The following is a 16,839-nucleotide window of genomic DNA, read 5'->3' as shown; positions in this document are numbered from 1 at the left end:
GAAAGACAAAAAGGTGGAAAGTAGGAAAGATGAAAAAAATTGATATAAATTCAGGAGTCTCAGTACCTGCAAAGTAACAGGTACAAAAAGAGAAAACAGAGAAACTAAATCAAGATAGAATCCTGGAACTGAGGTACATCAGTTTCCCAATTAAAAGGGCCAATGAGTGTCCAACAGAGTGAATGAAAACAAACCCTCACCAAGATACATTACTGTGAGACTTCAGAACTTCAGGGATAAAGAGAAAATCCCAAAAGCTTCTGGAAACAGGTCACACTCAGAGAAGTCAAGGAGTCAGAATGGCATCAGACTTCTGAACAGCAGGACAAAAGGATCAAGGTCTTCAAAAGACCTCAAAAGGGAAAAATGGTTTATAACCTAGACTTCTGTACCCAACAAAAGTGTAAACCAAACATGTGGACAGAATAAAGATATTTTTCAGGCCTCCATGGTCTCAAAAAATTCACTTCCCTTTCCCTCATTCCCAAAAAGCTACTGGAAGATGCATTCCTCCCAAACAAAGGAAGAGACAAACTAAGATCCTTGGAAAATAGGCCTAACACAGGAGAGAGGTGGAGGGAATTCCCAGGATGAAGATGAAGGGAAGTTTCAGAATCATGGCTGTGCATCAGACCTACGAAAAAGCAGTCCATATCTGAGCTGGAGGCCAGAGAAATTCAGGACTGTGGAATCTCAGAGACATTCAAAAGAAAAAATAAGAAATTGGGAGATCACCTGATGTGTTTGGATGTATTAGGAAGAACTGTATAGTTCTTATTAGTTATAGAATTATATTCTAATTTATAAAATTAAGAATTTTATACTTCTTAAATTATAATTTTATAATTCATAAAGTTAGAAGATGAATTAAAGACATAAAAAACCAATTAAACAACAAAGAGGCAATTATTATTATTATTTTTTTTTAATAGTGTTTTATTTTTACTTGTTGACAGTTTGCTTTATTTATTTATTTTTGGCTGTGTTGGGTCTTCGTTTCTGTGCGAGGGCTTTCTCTAGTTGTGGAGAGCGGGGGCCACTCTTCATCGCGGTGCGCGGGCCTCTCACTATCGCGGCCTCTCTTGTTGCGGAGCACAGGCTCCAGACGCGCAGGCTCAGTAATTTTGGCTCACGGGACTAGTTGCTCCGCGGCATGTGGGATCTTCCCAGACCAGGGCACGAACCCGTGTCCCCTGCATCGGCAGGCAGACTCTCAACCACTGCGCCACCAGGGAAGCCCAGGCAATTATTAATTCCAGGAAAAACAAAAAGTTATATAGGGGCTTCCCTGGTGGCGCAGTGGTTGAGAGTCCGCCTGCTGATGCAGGGTACACAGGTTCGTGCCCCGGTCTGGGAAGATCCCACATGCCGTGGAGCGGCTGGGCCCGTGAGCCATGGCCGCTGAGCCTGCACGTCCGGAGCCTGTGCTCTGCAACGGGAGAGGCCACAGCAGTGAGAGGCCCGCGTACCGCAAAAAAAAAAAAAAAAAAAAAAAAAGTTATATAGGAAAGAAAAGGTAATCACCATGTGCTACATGGCTCCTCTCTGAACAATGTTTACATAAATATTTAATACTAATGTAAACAGGGAACACTGATTTGATAAAATTGTTATGTGGGACTTCCCTGGTGGCGCAGTGGTTAAGAATCCGCCTGCCAATGCAGGGGGCACGGGTCTGAGCCCTGGTCTGGGAAGATCCCACATGCCGGGGAACAATTACCTGTGCGCCACAACTACTGAGCCTGTGCTCTAGAGTCCACGAGCCACAACTACTGAAGCCCGCATGCCTAGAGCCGGTGCTCCGCAACAAAAGAAGCCACCGCAATGAGAAGCCTGCATGCCGCAACGAAGAGTAGCCCCCGCTCGCCGCAACTAGAGAAAGCCCGCGCGCAGCAACGAAGACCCAACGCAGCCAAAAATAAATAAATAAGTAAATAAAATTTTAAAATCGTTATGTAACTGGACGGGAGAGTAGTAAGGGAGCTAAAATCTCATATTTCATAGTAAGATGTCCCTAGAAGGAAAAATCAAGAACTAGCAGCATAAGCACAATATATGAAACTAAGAAGGTAAAGCGCATCAGACACAGCCAAGTTGAAAGTGACCGCCTCTCAGGTAAGGGTGGCAGTTGAAGAAAGGAGCTACTTTTTGTGATAAGCCTTGTAGCACTATTTGATTTTTTTTTTTTTTTTTTTTTTTTTTTTTTTTTTTTTGCGGTATGCGGGCCTCTCACTGTTGTGGCCTCCCCCGTTGCAGAGCACAGGCTCCGGACGCGCAGGCTCAGCGGCCATGGCTCACGGGCCCAGCCGCTCCGCGGCATATGGGATCCTCCCGGACCGGGGCACGAACCCGTATCCCCTGCATCGGCAGGCGGACTCTCAACCACTTGCGCCACCAGGGAGGCCCCTGATTTTTTAAAACCTGTGTGCACCTGCTGCTTCCATATGATCGTTGGAAAGTTGACAAACCAGGCAATCTGAGTTCTGGTCCTATTCTCCCCTCCTCTGCTACAGGATTTCAGTTTCTCATACATCGAATGAGGAGCTGGTGAATAAGCCAGAAGAGGGGTGGTAATCAGAGCCGCGAGAGGAGTTTCCCCAAACACTCTTCTCGTCCTCTGAGCTCCTGGCCCTTGATGTTTATCCCTTTTCCACAATAATTATGTTTATTCAACCTCTAAAGTCAACTGGAGGAGACTTGGGGGCATCTTTATGGAGGTTGGGGGAAGTTTTTATTCCATTTTCTTTTACATAGGACGATGACAAGATGCAGAGTAAGGGCAATATTGGGAAGCTGGTCTCTACCACGTGTTCAGTAACATCCCACCCTGCTCTCTGACAGTCCTTGTATCCTAAACTTGATCAAATATTTTTGGCCTTTCCCCCCAAACCGGTTGAAAACTTTCCCATGGTTAGGGACCATAACTAATGTGTTTTTTGTTTGTTTGCTTGGCTGGGGTGTTTGGTTTGGAGTGTTTTCTTTGTTTTTTTCCATTCCCCACAGAGCATGATAGTGGCTTGATAACCATCTGCTGAGCAAGACAGGAGTCTCCTCCTGTCTTGGTGAGGGGTCCTGCAGTGCATGTGTTCATAAGGGGAACGGATTTATTTTAAGAGAGAATAAAAAGTGCAGGATGACAGTGGGGAATTTTGGTCACAGGACCCGAGGAACCGCTTGTGTGGTTCTCTGCACCACCCCCGTTTCTATTTTTTGCTGGTCGTTTTATCCTGTTCCTGGCGACATCACTGTGTTAGGAACCAGAAAGCACCAAGACCTCAGCTATCCTGTGCCCCTGCTGTCCTGAGTGACCTTGAGAAACTCAGATATAATAGTTTAGCTTCTTTTTCTCCCCGGTAAGATATCGAGTTGGACCAGCTGGCTGCTATGGGCCCTTCTCGTGCTAAGATTGCAGAAGTCACGACTGTTTACGAGTAAGTGGACACACTGCTGGGGTTGCCAGGGCCCTGTGCCGCCCTTGAGAGGAGAGAACAGCGTTGCTCAATATGGAAGGAAGGAGGAGTAATAGTCACACCAGGTGGCAGAGGGCCGAGCTGGGTGACAGATGTGAAAAGGGAAGTAAAATAAAGCGCGCGTCAACTGCAGGTGGAAGAATTCATGAGGAAAAGAGCACCTCCGCCCACATCACTTCAGGTGACTTTGGTAAGAGGAGCCGTTGGTCTGCAGCCTGTGCCCATGGCAAAGCTCAGTAATTCTAGAAAACAGTAACGATACAATTCCCATCAAAGTCACTGATTTGGAAGAGGATCGCTGGTAACTAGGTGGGGCAAAAAGCCAATGAGCATTTGGTGCGAGGGTTGGGAGGGCTTGAGGGGAGAGCTGGAAAGCACATTATATTATAATTACCAGTCATGGGGGACTGGCTCCCGTGCTCAGCGGCCCAGTGCACTCGTTCACGTATCTCAGCTTTGGAGAATGCCCCTCCCTACACTTCAGCTCTCTTGAGAACGCCCTTTCTCCCGCCCAACTCTGGTTCCAGAGGGGAGTCTCCGTGTTCTCCCTGGTACCGTCACTTGGTCACCAATGGATCCCTGCTTTAATTTGAGCCCATCACCCGGTCCCACCTACATGGCTTAGTTGATTGGTCCAGGGGTGGGTCTGTGACCCACGAATGTCCACGTCCAGGGCAAAGGACCTAATGGGACCACTTTGATACAAGTAAGGTGGGTCTCTCAAAGGTGGCTGAGGCGATCAGAATGGCCATAGATGCTTTAGATCCATTGAGACAAGTTCTAGACGGTGGGCACGCAGTCCAACAATTTGTACCAGTGTCCCTGGCCCCTGGCTGCCCTTGTTTCTGCTCCTGCGGCTTCCATGGGTGGACAAGTTTACTTGGACCTCTGCCTCACCTTTCTTCTTTTGCGCGTCAGCCTGCACATTTTCTTCTTCCTCCACTTGGCTCTCATGGCTCGGAGGTTTCTTAGAAGATGGTGCTAAGGCCGAGAGAGCCTAGAGCTGAATTTAAACATCCAGGTCCTCTTGGGTACATCGAAGCTGGGTGTGAGATCACCTATGGCTGGTGAAGAAAGTTGCTCTGAGAAAATGAAGCCCCCAAGTTAGGAAAAAACAGAATATTAAGAGTTGCAGGGGCTGGATTTCCCCTGGTGGCTCAGGGGTTAAGAATCCGCCTGCCCTTTTTGTCCGACATCTTAACGAGGCGCAGTGGTAGCAGTTGCCCTCCCGGCTTTGCTATGCCGCCCAAGGACAACAAGAAGAAAAAAGATGCTGGAAAGTCAGCCAAAAAAGACAAAGACCCTGTGAACAAATCTGGGGGCAAGGCCAAAAAGAAGAAGTGGTCCAAAGGCAAAGTTCGGGACAAGCTCAATAACCTAGTCTTATTTTACAAAGCAACATATGACAAACTCTGTAAAGAAGTTCCCAACTGTAAGCTTATAAGTCCAGCTGTCGTCTCTGAGAGACTGAGGATTCATGGTTCCCTGACCAGGGCAGCCCTGCAGGAGCTTCTTAGTAAAGGACTTATTAAACTGGTTTCAAAGCACAGAGCTCCAGTAATGTATACCGGAAATACCAAGGGTGGAGATGCTCCAGCTGCTAGTGAAGATGCATGAACAGGTCCCACCAACTGTATATTTTGAAAAATAAAACTTTATTAAATCAAAAAAAAAAAAAAAAAGAATCTGCCTGCCAATGCAGGGGACACAGGTTTGAGCCCTGGTCCGGGAAGATCCCCTGGGGAGCAATTAAGCCTGTGCACCACAACTACTAAGCCTGTGTGCCACAACTACTAAGCCTGCGCTCTAGAGCCCACGAGCCACAACTACTGAGCCTGTGCTCTAGAGCCCACGAGCCACAACTACTGAGCCTGCGTGCCACAACTACTGAAGCCCGCGTGCCTAGAGCCTGTGCTCTGCAACAAGAGAAGCCATCGCAGTGAGAAACCCGCACACTGCAATGAAGACCCAATGCAGCCAAAAATAAATAAATAAAATAAATAAATAAATAAATAAATTTTTTAAAAAAGAAAAGAAAACATGTATGGAGTGCCGTCTTTGGGGTGGGCCCTATTCTAGGTGCTCGGGGAAAGAGTCCCAGGCTCCTGGCGCTCATATGAGCAAGGAAACCTATGACTAAGTGACAGGCAGAGGAAGTGGTATGGGAGGAGCGGAGAGCAATGGGGATCCGAGGTGGTGAGGGAAGGATGCCCCCAGGAGGTGACAGCGGAGCAGAGACCTGCAGAAGTGAAGGAGTGAGCCATGCAAGGAGGGAGAGGAGGGATCCAGGCCCAGGCAACATAGGTCAAAGGCCCCGTGTGGCACCGAGTTCTGCTTGTTCAAGGAACAGCAAGAAGGCCCTTGTGGCAGGAGCGAGTGTATCCCCCATACAAGGGGAATGTCTAGCAGATGAGGTCAGAGACGTGCGCGGGGCCGCATTACGTGGGGAGCTGGTAGCGTCCACACCTGACATGATGAGCAGGCTGCACCTGGGGCAATGCACTGACTGAAGAGTTTGGGTCTTTTGCCTGTTTTATCTTTTTGTAACCATATTCAAAGGTAGCCTTGGGTCTCATGGTGGCCAGTCACCTCTCCCACCTGTGCCCCCAGCCGCCCATTACCCCTCCCCACAATCATCTTTGTGTCCTCCCAGAGATATTCTGTGCATCTGTAAGAACATTCTAATACATTTTTAACCTTCTGTTTTACACAAATGTTAACATATTATTTACAGTGTTCTCTATTTTATAAGGAATTTTGGAAAAAGTGGGCTAAGGATTCATCAGGAATTGAATAAAGATGGCAGAACAAACCCATACTTTAGCCTCTCCCTCCTACTTCCCCAGAAACGTCAGTAATTGGAAGTACTGTACTACCGACTTTATAATGGCCTTAGTGCTGTGTTTCAAAAGCTTTGTGCAGCAACATGGATAGACCTAGAGATTGTCATGCTGAGTGAAGTAAGTCAGACAGAGAAAGACAAATATCATATGATATCACTTGTATGTGGAATCTAAAAAAATTATACAAATAAACTTATTTACAAAACAGAAATAGAGTTACAGATGTAGAAAATAAACATGTTTACCAGAGGATGAGGCGGGGAGGGAGGGATAAACTGGGAGATTGAGATTGACATATACACACCACTACACATAAAATAGATAACTAATGTGAACCTGCACAGGGAACTCTACTCAATACTCTGTAATGACCTATATGGGAAAAGAATCTAAAAAAGAATGGATATATGTATACGTATAACTGATTCACTTTGCTGTACGTCTGAAACTAACACGACGTTGTAAATCAACTATACTCCAATAAAATTTTTTTTTAAAAAAGCTTTGTGAAATCTAAATTCAACCAGCAATCTATATTTATAAACCCATCAGGCTGTTTCTTCAGGGTCCATGACTTCTTGTTTAGGAATGCTGGAAAGGGCAGAAAACTCAGGAAACTAGGGTTCAGGTTCTTCTGGCTTGTCACTAACTTTGTGTGTGACCTTGGATAAGCCACCTCAGAAACTGAAATAAGGGAGGGAGGGAGGGAGGGAGGAAGGAAGGATCAGTTTGGGCTTAGTCTTTCCTAAGAGTGGAAGTGTGTGTGTGTGTGTGTGTGTGTGTGCGTGTGTGTGCGCGCGCATGCGCTTATGTGTGTATGCAAACGTGCGATAATGAACAAAAGGGACAAATCCTCCGCCTTCATGATGTTTACATCCTAGAGGAGGAAAAAACCCCACAAAATATAGAAATAATTTTAAAATATACATTAAATAACAGTAAGTGCTAAGAAGAAAAGAATGAAGCAGGAAAGAAGGCTTGGAAATAAAGGGGAGGTGAAGTTTGGATGTAGAGGCCAGCAAATGTGCTGTTGAGAAGGTGACTTTGGAATAAAAATCTGAAGGACATGAGGCAGAAGCCAGGGATGATCTGGGGGCGAGAGGCAGAGAGAGCGCAGTGCAAAGGCCACAGAACTGAAAGCCACGCAGTAAAGATGGGAAAGACGGGAGGCAGAAACTAAGGTGGACCAGCGACATCGACATTGGTGCTGCCCTGGAGCCCCTGCACAAATTCTAGACTGCTTCCGGGCTGCGATGTAAGTCCCAGAACAAACCCCTGTTAAGTTATTGGAGGTGAGTTTCTGTTAGATGCAGCAGAACAAAATCCTTCGTTGATTCATTCTCTTATTTTATTTTATTTATTTATTTATTTATTTTTTTTGCGGTACACGGGCCTCTCACTGCTGTGGCCTCTCCCGTTGCGGAGCACAGGCTCCGGACGCGCAGGCTCAGCGGCCATGGCTCACGGGCCCAGCCGCTCCACGGCATGTGGGATCTTCCCAGACCGGGGCACGAACCCGTGTCCCCTGCATCGGCAGGCGGACTCTCAAACACTGCGCCACCAGGGAAGCCCCATTCTCTTATTTTAAAAGTATTGTTTTAAGTGGATTGCTACAGTACCGATTGTTACATCCTTTTGGGAAAGCAATTTTCAAAAGCCTTAAAGTATTTTTTATTTTTTAGCCCAGTGATTTGCACTCTAGGAATCTATCCAAAGGAAACAATCTGAAATGCAGGTGAGAAAAAAATTATACACAATGTGCTGTAAACTGAATCGTGTCCCCCCCAAAACTGCCATGTTGAAGTCCTAATGCCTTCAGAAGGTGGCTGTATTTGGACATGCGGTCTTTAAAGATCTAAGTTAAAATGAGGCCCTTAGGGTGGGCCTTAATCCAATATGACTAGTGTCCTGTAAGAAGAGGAGATTAGGACATACCCAGGGAAAACCACATGAGGACACAGCGAGAAGGGGACCATTTGCAAGGTGAGGAGAGAGGCCTCAGAAGAGACCAACCCTACCCACACCTTAATCTCAGAGTTCTAGCCTCTAGAACTGTGAGAAAATAAATTTGTTGTTTAAGCCAGTCTGTGGTACTTTGCTATGGCAGCCTGAGCAAACTAACATACAACAATTTATTTATTTATTTATTTATTTATAACTTTTAGCCATGCCAAGAGGCATGAGGGATCTTAGTTCCCCGACCAGGGTTCAAACCTGGGCCTCCTGCGGTGGAAGCATGGAGTCCTAACCAATGGACTGCCAGGGAATCCCCAACAATTTCTAAAGATCATTATATATTTTAAATAGAGAAAAATTAGAAATAGTCTAAAAGTTCAGTAACAATAAGGAAAGAATATTATACAGTCATCAAAATGTTGAGGCTGCATGGAAAAAAATACAAGATCATGTTTGGAAGAAAAAGCAAGATACAATGATTTAGATAGACAGATGATAGATAGACAGATAGATAGGGATGTAGTCAGCCCTCTGTGTCCGTGGGTTCCACATCTGCGGATTCAAACAACTGCAGATCAAAAATATTCAGGAAAAAAACGCAGAAATTTCCGAAAAGCAGAACTTGAATTTGCTGAGTTCTGGCAACTATTTACATAGCATTTACATTGTATTAGGTATTATAACTAGAGATGATTTAAAGTAGATGGGATGATGTGTATAGCTTAGATGCAAATACTACATCATTTTGTGTAAGCGACTTGAGCATCCACGGATTTTGGTATCCAGTGGAACCAATCCCCCCTGAAGACACCAAGGGACGACTGACTACATCCAAAGGAAGTGAATACATGTATACACACATATATACGTATACATATATATATATGATAATATATATGATTTTAACTGTGCTTTGCAAAGCCCGTGGAGGAAAAAAAAAAACTAGAAGGAAGAAAAAAAACACTTGTAGCATTATTTTTAGAAGATTATAACTTACATTCTCCTTTCTTTGTTAATGAGATTAGACTATGGTTCTTTGAAGTGTACCTTATTCAAATAAACAGGTACAGTGGGGAATTGTAAAAGTGGGCTTATGCACTCTCCCAGAATGTCTCTTTTTCAGAAAGGAAACTATTTATGTTGTTTAGATTGAAGATTCGTGCACACAGTGTATTGATCAAACTCCTGCGCACGGGTCCAAAGCAGCTGGTTAAACGCCATTCATTCCTTGGTGGGTCTCTGGGGGACTGAACCCTTTTGTTCTTTTCTCCGAGGCCAAGCCCTGGAAGGCTCTATAAACCCTTCCTGAGTCCCAGCATCGTGGCATCTTCCCAGCCAGCAGTGGGACCACCATCCCAGGAGTCCTGGGGAAGCCTGGGATGCACGGACCTGCTTTCTTCCCCACGTAGGAGGCGTGTTCTCAGGCCCAGCGCTCGCCTCCTGTTTCTCCCCCTCACAGCCACACCCTCTCCTTCTCCGGTTTAACTGATGTCTTTCCTTGGACTCCAGCTGCCGAATGTGCTGACAGCTCCTAGATCTGTGTCTTTGGTTTGGACCTTTGTCCTTCGCTCTAGATTCCCATATCCAATTGCTTCCTGGTCTCCTACCCCGGAATGTCCCAAAGTGAATTCACCTAACACTGAGCTCACGCAGTTTGCCTCAGAAGTCTCTCCCGGGACTTCCCTGGCGGTCCAGGGGTTAGAACTGCCCGGACGGCCAGCTTGGATCCCTGCTCGAGAACTAAGATCCCAGAAGCCCCGCGGGTGTGGCCAAAAAAAAAAATCTCTCGCCCCTTCATTCGCCGTCTCTGTCACGGATAACCATCGGCTCGGTCACCCAATCCGGAAACCTAAATCTCGGTCTTCCTCCTCACCTCTCTCTCCCCATCCATGTCCATTTAGTCACCAAGCCGGATGAATTCGCACTGCTTCACACTCTTTAATTCCATTCATTCATTCAGCGTCTAAGGTTGGCGAATAAGACAAGAACGACCCCTTCCCTCGTGAAGGCTCTTTGAGGCGGCAACAGATAGTAATTTAAAAAGCTAAAGACTCACACGTATACAGTACATTAAAATGGTCTGAGCTTACAACGGAGGCCTCCTGGTTGAGAAGGAGTCCTGGGGAGAGCCCAAGGTCAACACTCCAGGCAAGAGAAACAGTGAGGAAGTGCAAGGGTCCTCAGGCAGAAAGACTGGCCACGTGTGAGAAGCGCTGACAAAGGGCCCGGTGGCTGTAGAAGCGCTGACAAAGGGCATGAGAAGCGCTGACAAAGGGCCGGGTGGCTGTAGATCCCTGAGAAGGCAGTGGAGGAGTGGGCGGGGCCCTTTTGAGCAACGATGAGAAGCCTGGATTTTTTTTAATCCCTTGGAATATTTCAAGCAGGAGAGTGAGATGTCTTCCTGGGTCTACCCCTCCAATCCTTCTTCAATACAGCGTCAAGGCTGATCCCTCTGTAACAGAGATCTGATTATGTGTCTCTGTGGTTTTAAAAACTTTCAACGGCTCCTGTTTGCCTGCAGAATGACACCCAAACCCCTTAGCCTGGCTTTACAAGTCCCTTCATAACCTTGCCCCACATTTCTCCTGCCCTTATTTCTCCCTGTGCCTCCTTAACCCCTTTGCTTGGCCGTGAGAAGCGACTTCCAAATCCCCTGATGGATCTGCTTTTTATTTTTTATATATTTTTAAAATTTCGGCCACACCAAGCAGCATGTGGGATCTTACTTTTCCGACCAGGGATCGAACCCGTGCCCCCTGCAGTGGGAGCACAGAGTCCTAACCACTGGACCGCCAGGGAAGTCCCTGTAGCTGCTATTTCACTGCTGAGTCTTTACTCATGACTCCTCTCTTCTGAGCACCGTGTTCCCCCCCGCCCCCGCCCCATCATCAACAGAAACCTACTCACCTTTCAAGACGAAGATCAAATGTCCCCTCACCTGGGTAATCTTTCCTGTCACTGCCCCCCAGTAGAATGAACCATTCCTTCCTTTGTGTCCGTCCTCGATGTGCCCTGGATGACCGTCTAGCATAACCCAGTTAACCCTTCATGGCCCTTCTCAGTTGACATGCCTCTTTCCCTGTTCACGCGTAACCCTCTCTTCCTCCTATGTATTCCCTACCACTTAGCATAGATCTTGGAATATCTTATTGTATGAAGAGAAGTAGTTTTCTCTGTTTTGCATATTAAGATTAAGATATTAAGATTACATAGGATAATTCTGCCAGACCTACTGAAAAACTGTAATGACCACGTCAGCTGAGACTTGTAGCGGAGGTACCGGTCTCTGAGCTAATAGGATCCCCACCAGTAGCTACATCAGTGCATTGATCCTCATTGGCAAGGCTGAGATTGGGAAAAAGTTTGACCAGGTAAAAACATCTATGGGGCATGGGTTTTGAAACCTCTTTGCTTGTCAGGCACCTCTCTGCATTCTGCCATGTCCGTGTCATCCACCGTCTCTGCAGCGCTCACCCCATGGCTAATGATACTAGGACATCAGTTAGCTGGTTGGGGCAGGACAGTTGGAGACTGAACTTATCAGTTTATCATTTCCTGCTAAGTGTTCAGGACTGCGGAGTGTAGCCTGGGGAGAATAAAGAAGTAACTTGTTCCCTCTATTTGGGGAAGGGAGATCATGATATCTATAGAAGACACTAACTGGTATTTATCACTTGACACATTGATAGGTGAGACATAATTACAAAATAACCCAGGACTATATAATCAAGGGCTGGACGGCGTGTTCTAGGCAGTAACTGCTGTCGATTTTTTTCAGGGTCTCTTGACCTTGATGTTGAAAGTCAATGTGTGGCTTCTACCAGCTTGTATCTGCTTGTCATGGGTGGGACCCGAATGAGGATGAACCAAAGGAGAATCAGGAAATGAGTCTGCCCAGTGCTCGGAGCAGTGTCTCTGCTGTTTATTCAGAGTGCTTGCGGGTACTGAGAAATGCATTCGGAATGTACGCTGCCTTTTCGGCAGCTGCATCTCAACAGAATGGGAGGCAAAACTGACCTGGAGGAGCTCAGCTCAGAGGCGGCCAGGTTTGCTGAGTCCTGGGAAGTATACATGGGACGTGTGTTGTCCGTGCACTCTGCTGACCCGGATCAGGAGCACTCTGTCGTCGCTGATGACTTTTTTACGAGTTCTCACTGAAAAAAAGTCATCATGGGACTCCAAAGGCAAATGTGCTCCTTGTGAAGGTCGTAAATTCTCCTGCTCTCTGAACAGCTGCAGCTGTAGCAGTTCACCCAGGGGCTTTGCCAAGAAGGCATCGTTGCCTGCACAGACATCACACGGAGCCGTGCTGAGGGGAGGGTGGCTGGCTGGAGCTCAGATGAGATGTGATCATTGACGATTTCTGAAGAAAGACTTGAAACTTTAAATCAAATTACAGATTATGATGGCTCAGCCTTCCTTTAACCCTAACTGTGGTGACTTCACTTGATCTCAAGCAGCAAGCGATGTGCAGCTCCTCGGTGGAGTTCAAGTCCGTGTATCTCCTCATTTAATGGTACAAAATTTCAGTGGATTTTTTTTCGTGGCTTTCCATACATTTCTTGACTCACCAATCTAATTTGATACGCAACACGATGTCTTCGGAGCAGGGGCCTGTGCAGTTCATTGCACACAACGAACTCGTACTAAATACCTGTTGCTTGACTGATACCTTGAGTTTTCACTTTTTACATGACAGCAAGATATGTCATATTGATTAAACATCACCTGATAGAGTCCACATTCTCATAGCTCCAAGAGCACACAAAAGGCCTTTATGGCTATTGTTGGCTGGCTTTCAACCTCTGAACCTCTTAAGAGAGTTTCTTATACTCCCAGTTGCTTGATCATAATCTTCCTTAATCTTTATTTTCTGCAGAGGTAGAACCCATGTCCTCAAAGGCAAAGGAGGAATTTAATTTCAAGGCTCTTCTCTGTGGATAAGAACTGGCCCAATGCGTCAGATCTGCTGTGTGCCCGAGGCAATGCCCTGTCTCCAACACAGATTCCAAGGGAGGTGTGGGGAGGGCAGGCTGTGTTCCAGCTCTTTCCTCTGAGCATCAGCTGTAAACACAAACTCACTCCGGAGCTAGAACCTTGGTTTTAAAAGGAAAACAAAGATATGTATAGCATTTGATGTTAATAATGTGTGACCATGTCCCAATTAGCTCATTTCTTTTCTGATTAGCTACTTGCATTCACCACGTCACCCTAAGTCACTTAGGTCTTTGCCTTCTGACGACAGAAGCTTCGTGGTGGTCTGTCTTTAGATAAGTCACTCCAAGTTTCACTTAAAAGCAGCCAAACGACTCAATCATTGAAAACAGAATTAGACACACCAGGTGCAAAAATTATGTACCCCAAATCTAGCTTTTGCTAACGGGCATCTCCCCACCTTCCATATTTAACATTTTTGAGGGTACGTGTGCCAAGATGATTCATCCAAGCTGCTCTGGAATTTGTCTCTGCTGGTGACAATGCAGCCGATCCACCCTCGTCTGCCCTCCCCTCATCTGGTGAAAAGGCAGAATATCAGTTCCGTGGCTGTGTCACCAGCACACCATGGCTTTCTTTATTTAGGTACCACGCACTTAGGCAAGTTGCTCCCACGTGGAGCTTTTCATCTCCCGATCACATTTCTCCACCATTTCTATCTGCCTGCACCACCCAGAGTGCGACCCTAAAGAGGGTGAGGACCTAAGGATCCTGAGGGTCCCCAGAACCCACAGAGCGGCCCCTCCAACAAGTGATCTCCTTGCTCTGTGGTCCTTGCTTATCCAAGGAGACTGTGTATAGCCTCTTCCCCAGCCCTATCAGCCCAGGAGCCCTGCTCTCTCTTCCTGCTTCTCTGAGATTCTCCCCAGCAGAGGTGCCAAAAATTCATCTTCTTTGAACTTTCAGCAATTCTGATGCTGACTGTATTCCCAGAGATCCTGAAACTTCTGGCGGTATTAGCTCTTGGGTTTCTTTTTACAACATTTGGGGGACAGATCTGTGTTCTGAGGTTCAGGCTAACCCCCCTAAAAAATGAGTACTTTTGTGGGAATTGCCCGTTTCCCCTCCCTTCTCCACTCCCTCTATAGATTTTCACATTCTGGAGGAAAGCCAGGCTTCTTTCTTTTTTGTTGTTTTTACTGTAGATTTTCAAGCTAGCTCTAGCCGGCATCCAGCTCTCCCTCCTCCCTCGGTCTTTCCCCTCCTGGCTCCTATTCAATGACTAAAGCTCGACAGGAGTATTTACAGACCTGAGTATCTACTGTGACCTTGTGATGGCACTAATCCCTGGCACCATGACCTTGTGATTGCACTAATCCCTGGCGTTAAGGCTGCTCTCTGCTCTGCCTGTCACAAGGGTTGAGGGGATGGGAGTGGGAAGGAGGGTGCCTCATCCGGGAGCAGCCCGTTTATTTATAGAACCGGCCTTTTCCTCTCCTTCCTAGTGTCTGTTGCCATATCCACAACACCCCCTCTGGGAGATAGATGACAGATTGGAGGGGGTGGGCCCAGAGCTCCAGGGGTAAAGGCCAGAGTTCTCAGGGTCAGAGCACCAAAGGACTGCTTTCCCCACCTCCATGGGCACACCCAAGGAGGCTCAAGTTCCCAGGGCTGGTTGACCACTGAGCATTACAACTTCCTTCCTCACAGCCCCAGAGGTGTGGCCAGATGCTCCTGCCTGGGGACTCTGGGCTCAGTGGCCTCAGAGAGTGCGACTCAAGTTCCTGGGAAACTCTGGCAGCATCTGAGGTTGACCTGACCATCTCTTTGAAAAGCAGATGAGAAAATTGCTGATAGAATACGAGAGAAGAAAGATGGAAAGGGGCCTGACTCTGCATGTCTTGGAGAACAGAATTGCCACCATCTAGATTAAGAGAAAAAAAACACAAAAAACCCTGGACAGACTTCCTTGGCGGTCCAGTGGTTAAGACTCCATGCTTCCACTGCCAGGGGTGCGGGTTCAGTCCCTGGTGGGGGAACTAAGATGCCACACCAAAAAACCAAAACAAAACAAAACAAAAAAACAAGACTTTGGGGAAAAAGTGAGAATGAAGGCCACGTGATTACAGCTGGAGGAGGACTCCAGTTGACAAGACCTGTGTAGCCTTGTCACAATTTAGCTCATGATTATGCCATACCTTGGGTGACCATGACTGCTTCTTGTGTTCAAGTTCTGACCCAACTTGACAGTAAATCACGTGGGGGCAGGAACCTTAGGGCACAGAGCTGGGTGCCACATTTGTGCTCAGTAAGCCTTGTGAGGTCTCATAGGTGGATTATAAGTGACTATTATTAGCATTAAGAAGGGTTTTTCGAAGATGATGATGCTGATGGTGATGATGGCTGGATATACTGTAGGCAGGAACCCTGAGCTTTTTAAATCTCTCTCCTCCCTCTGCCCAGCGAGTACCATGCACTTAGTAGGCTTTCAAAAATCATTTGCTAGATTTGTATTAAATAAATGATGATTATAATAGTTCCATGTCTGGGAACTTCTACTCTGCTTAGTAGACACTTTACTCTCTCTAAAAAAAAAAAAAAAAAAAAAAGAATCTTCTGAGCCTGTGTTCAGTTTTCTCTTGTAGCCACTTCTCGTGTGTGATACCACAGGGGGATGGTCCTCAAACGTTAGCCTTGCATCAGAGCCACCTCTGAGGCTTGTGTTTCTTTCTTTCTTTCTTTTTGTTTTTTTTGGCTGCTTTGATTCTTCCTTGCTGCGCGCGGGCTTTCTCTAGTTGCAGCGAGCGGGGGCTACTCTTAGTTGCGGTGCGCCGGCTTCTCACTGCGGTGGCTTCTCTTGTTGCGGACCACGGGCTCTAGGTGCGTGGGCTTCAGTAGTTGCAGCACGCGGGCTCAGTAGTTGTGGCTCGCGGGCTCTAGGGTGCAGGCTCAGCCGTTGTGGCGCACGGGCTGAGTTGCTCTGAGGCATGTGGGATCTTCCTGGACCAGGACTCGAACCCGTGTCCCCTGAATTGGCAGGCGGATTCTTAACCACTGCGCCACCAGGGAAGCCCAGGCTTGTGTTTCTGATCAGTAGGTAGGGGGTGGGGCTCAAGAACGTGCTTTTCTAGAGTTCTCATGGTGGCTGCTGCTGGTCTAGGGACCACACTCCGGGAACCACTGCTGTACGGGTGTGTTAGAAATGTCTCAGGTTCTCTTACCTGGAACTTGAGGATTGAAGAAGAGTCCTAGGGAATGGGCCACAGCTGTCTGTGGAGAGGCCTCAGTAGAATCCTTCTCCGAGGGATCATTGCCCATCTCTGCACAGGGGCCACTTTCTCTAGAATTTAGAACTTGCTAAAGCGGGACAAAGGTTGCCAAGAACCCACTTGGGGATCCCACTCTAATTTGCCTGCAGGCTCACCTCTCTCCAGTCTATTCTCCTCACTCCAGCCCAGGTGACTGTCTCAATCAGAAATCCGGTTACCTCTGTCTCCTGCTTAAAAACCTTCAGTGGCTTCCCGTTCCTTCCAGCTTAAAGCCCAGACTGTGGGATGCCTTAGCCTGGTTGGCAAACGCTTCATGATTTGACCCTTGCCTTTGCATTCAACGTGGGATCCTGCCACTCCCCGACT

The 16,839-nt window shown here is 46.9% G+C and overlaps 1 protein-coding gene across 1 annotated transcript; it reads left to right on the top strand.

Moving 5' to 3' along the window:
* The first annotated feature begins 4,709 nt into the window (after window positions 1–4,709).
* Window positions 4,710–5,142, top strand: LOC132481360 (small ribosomal subunit protein eS25-like). The gene has a single exon (XM_060086202.1). The coding sequence runs from the start codon at window positions 4,710–4,712 to the stop codon at window positions 5,085–5,087; it is 378 nt and encodes a 125-aa protein (XP_059942185.1). The 3' UTR covers window positions 5,088–5,142.
* Window positions 5,143–16,839: the final 11,697 nt, after the last annotated feature.

This window comes from Mesoplodon densirostris, chromosome 20 (assembly GCF_025265405.1).
Source record: "Mesoplodon densirostris isolate mMesDen1 chromosome 20, mMesDen1 primary haplotype, whole genome shotgun sequence".
Taxonomy (NCBI): Eukaryota; Metazoa; Chordata; class Mammalia; order Artiodactyla; family Ziphiidae; genus Mesoplodon; species Mesoplodon densirostris.
Note: the sequence above shows the minus strand (reverse complement) of the source record. Positions and strands in the feature narration are given on the sequence as shown.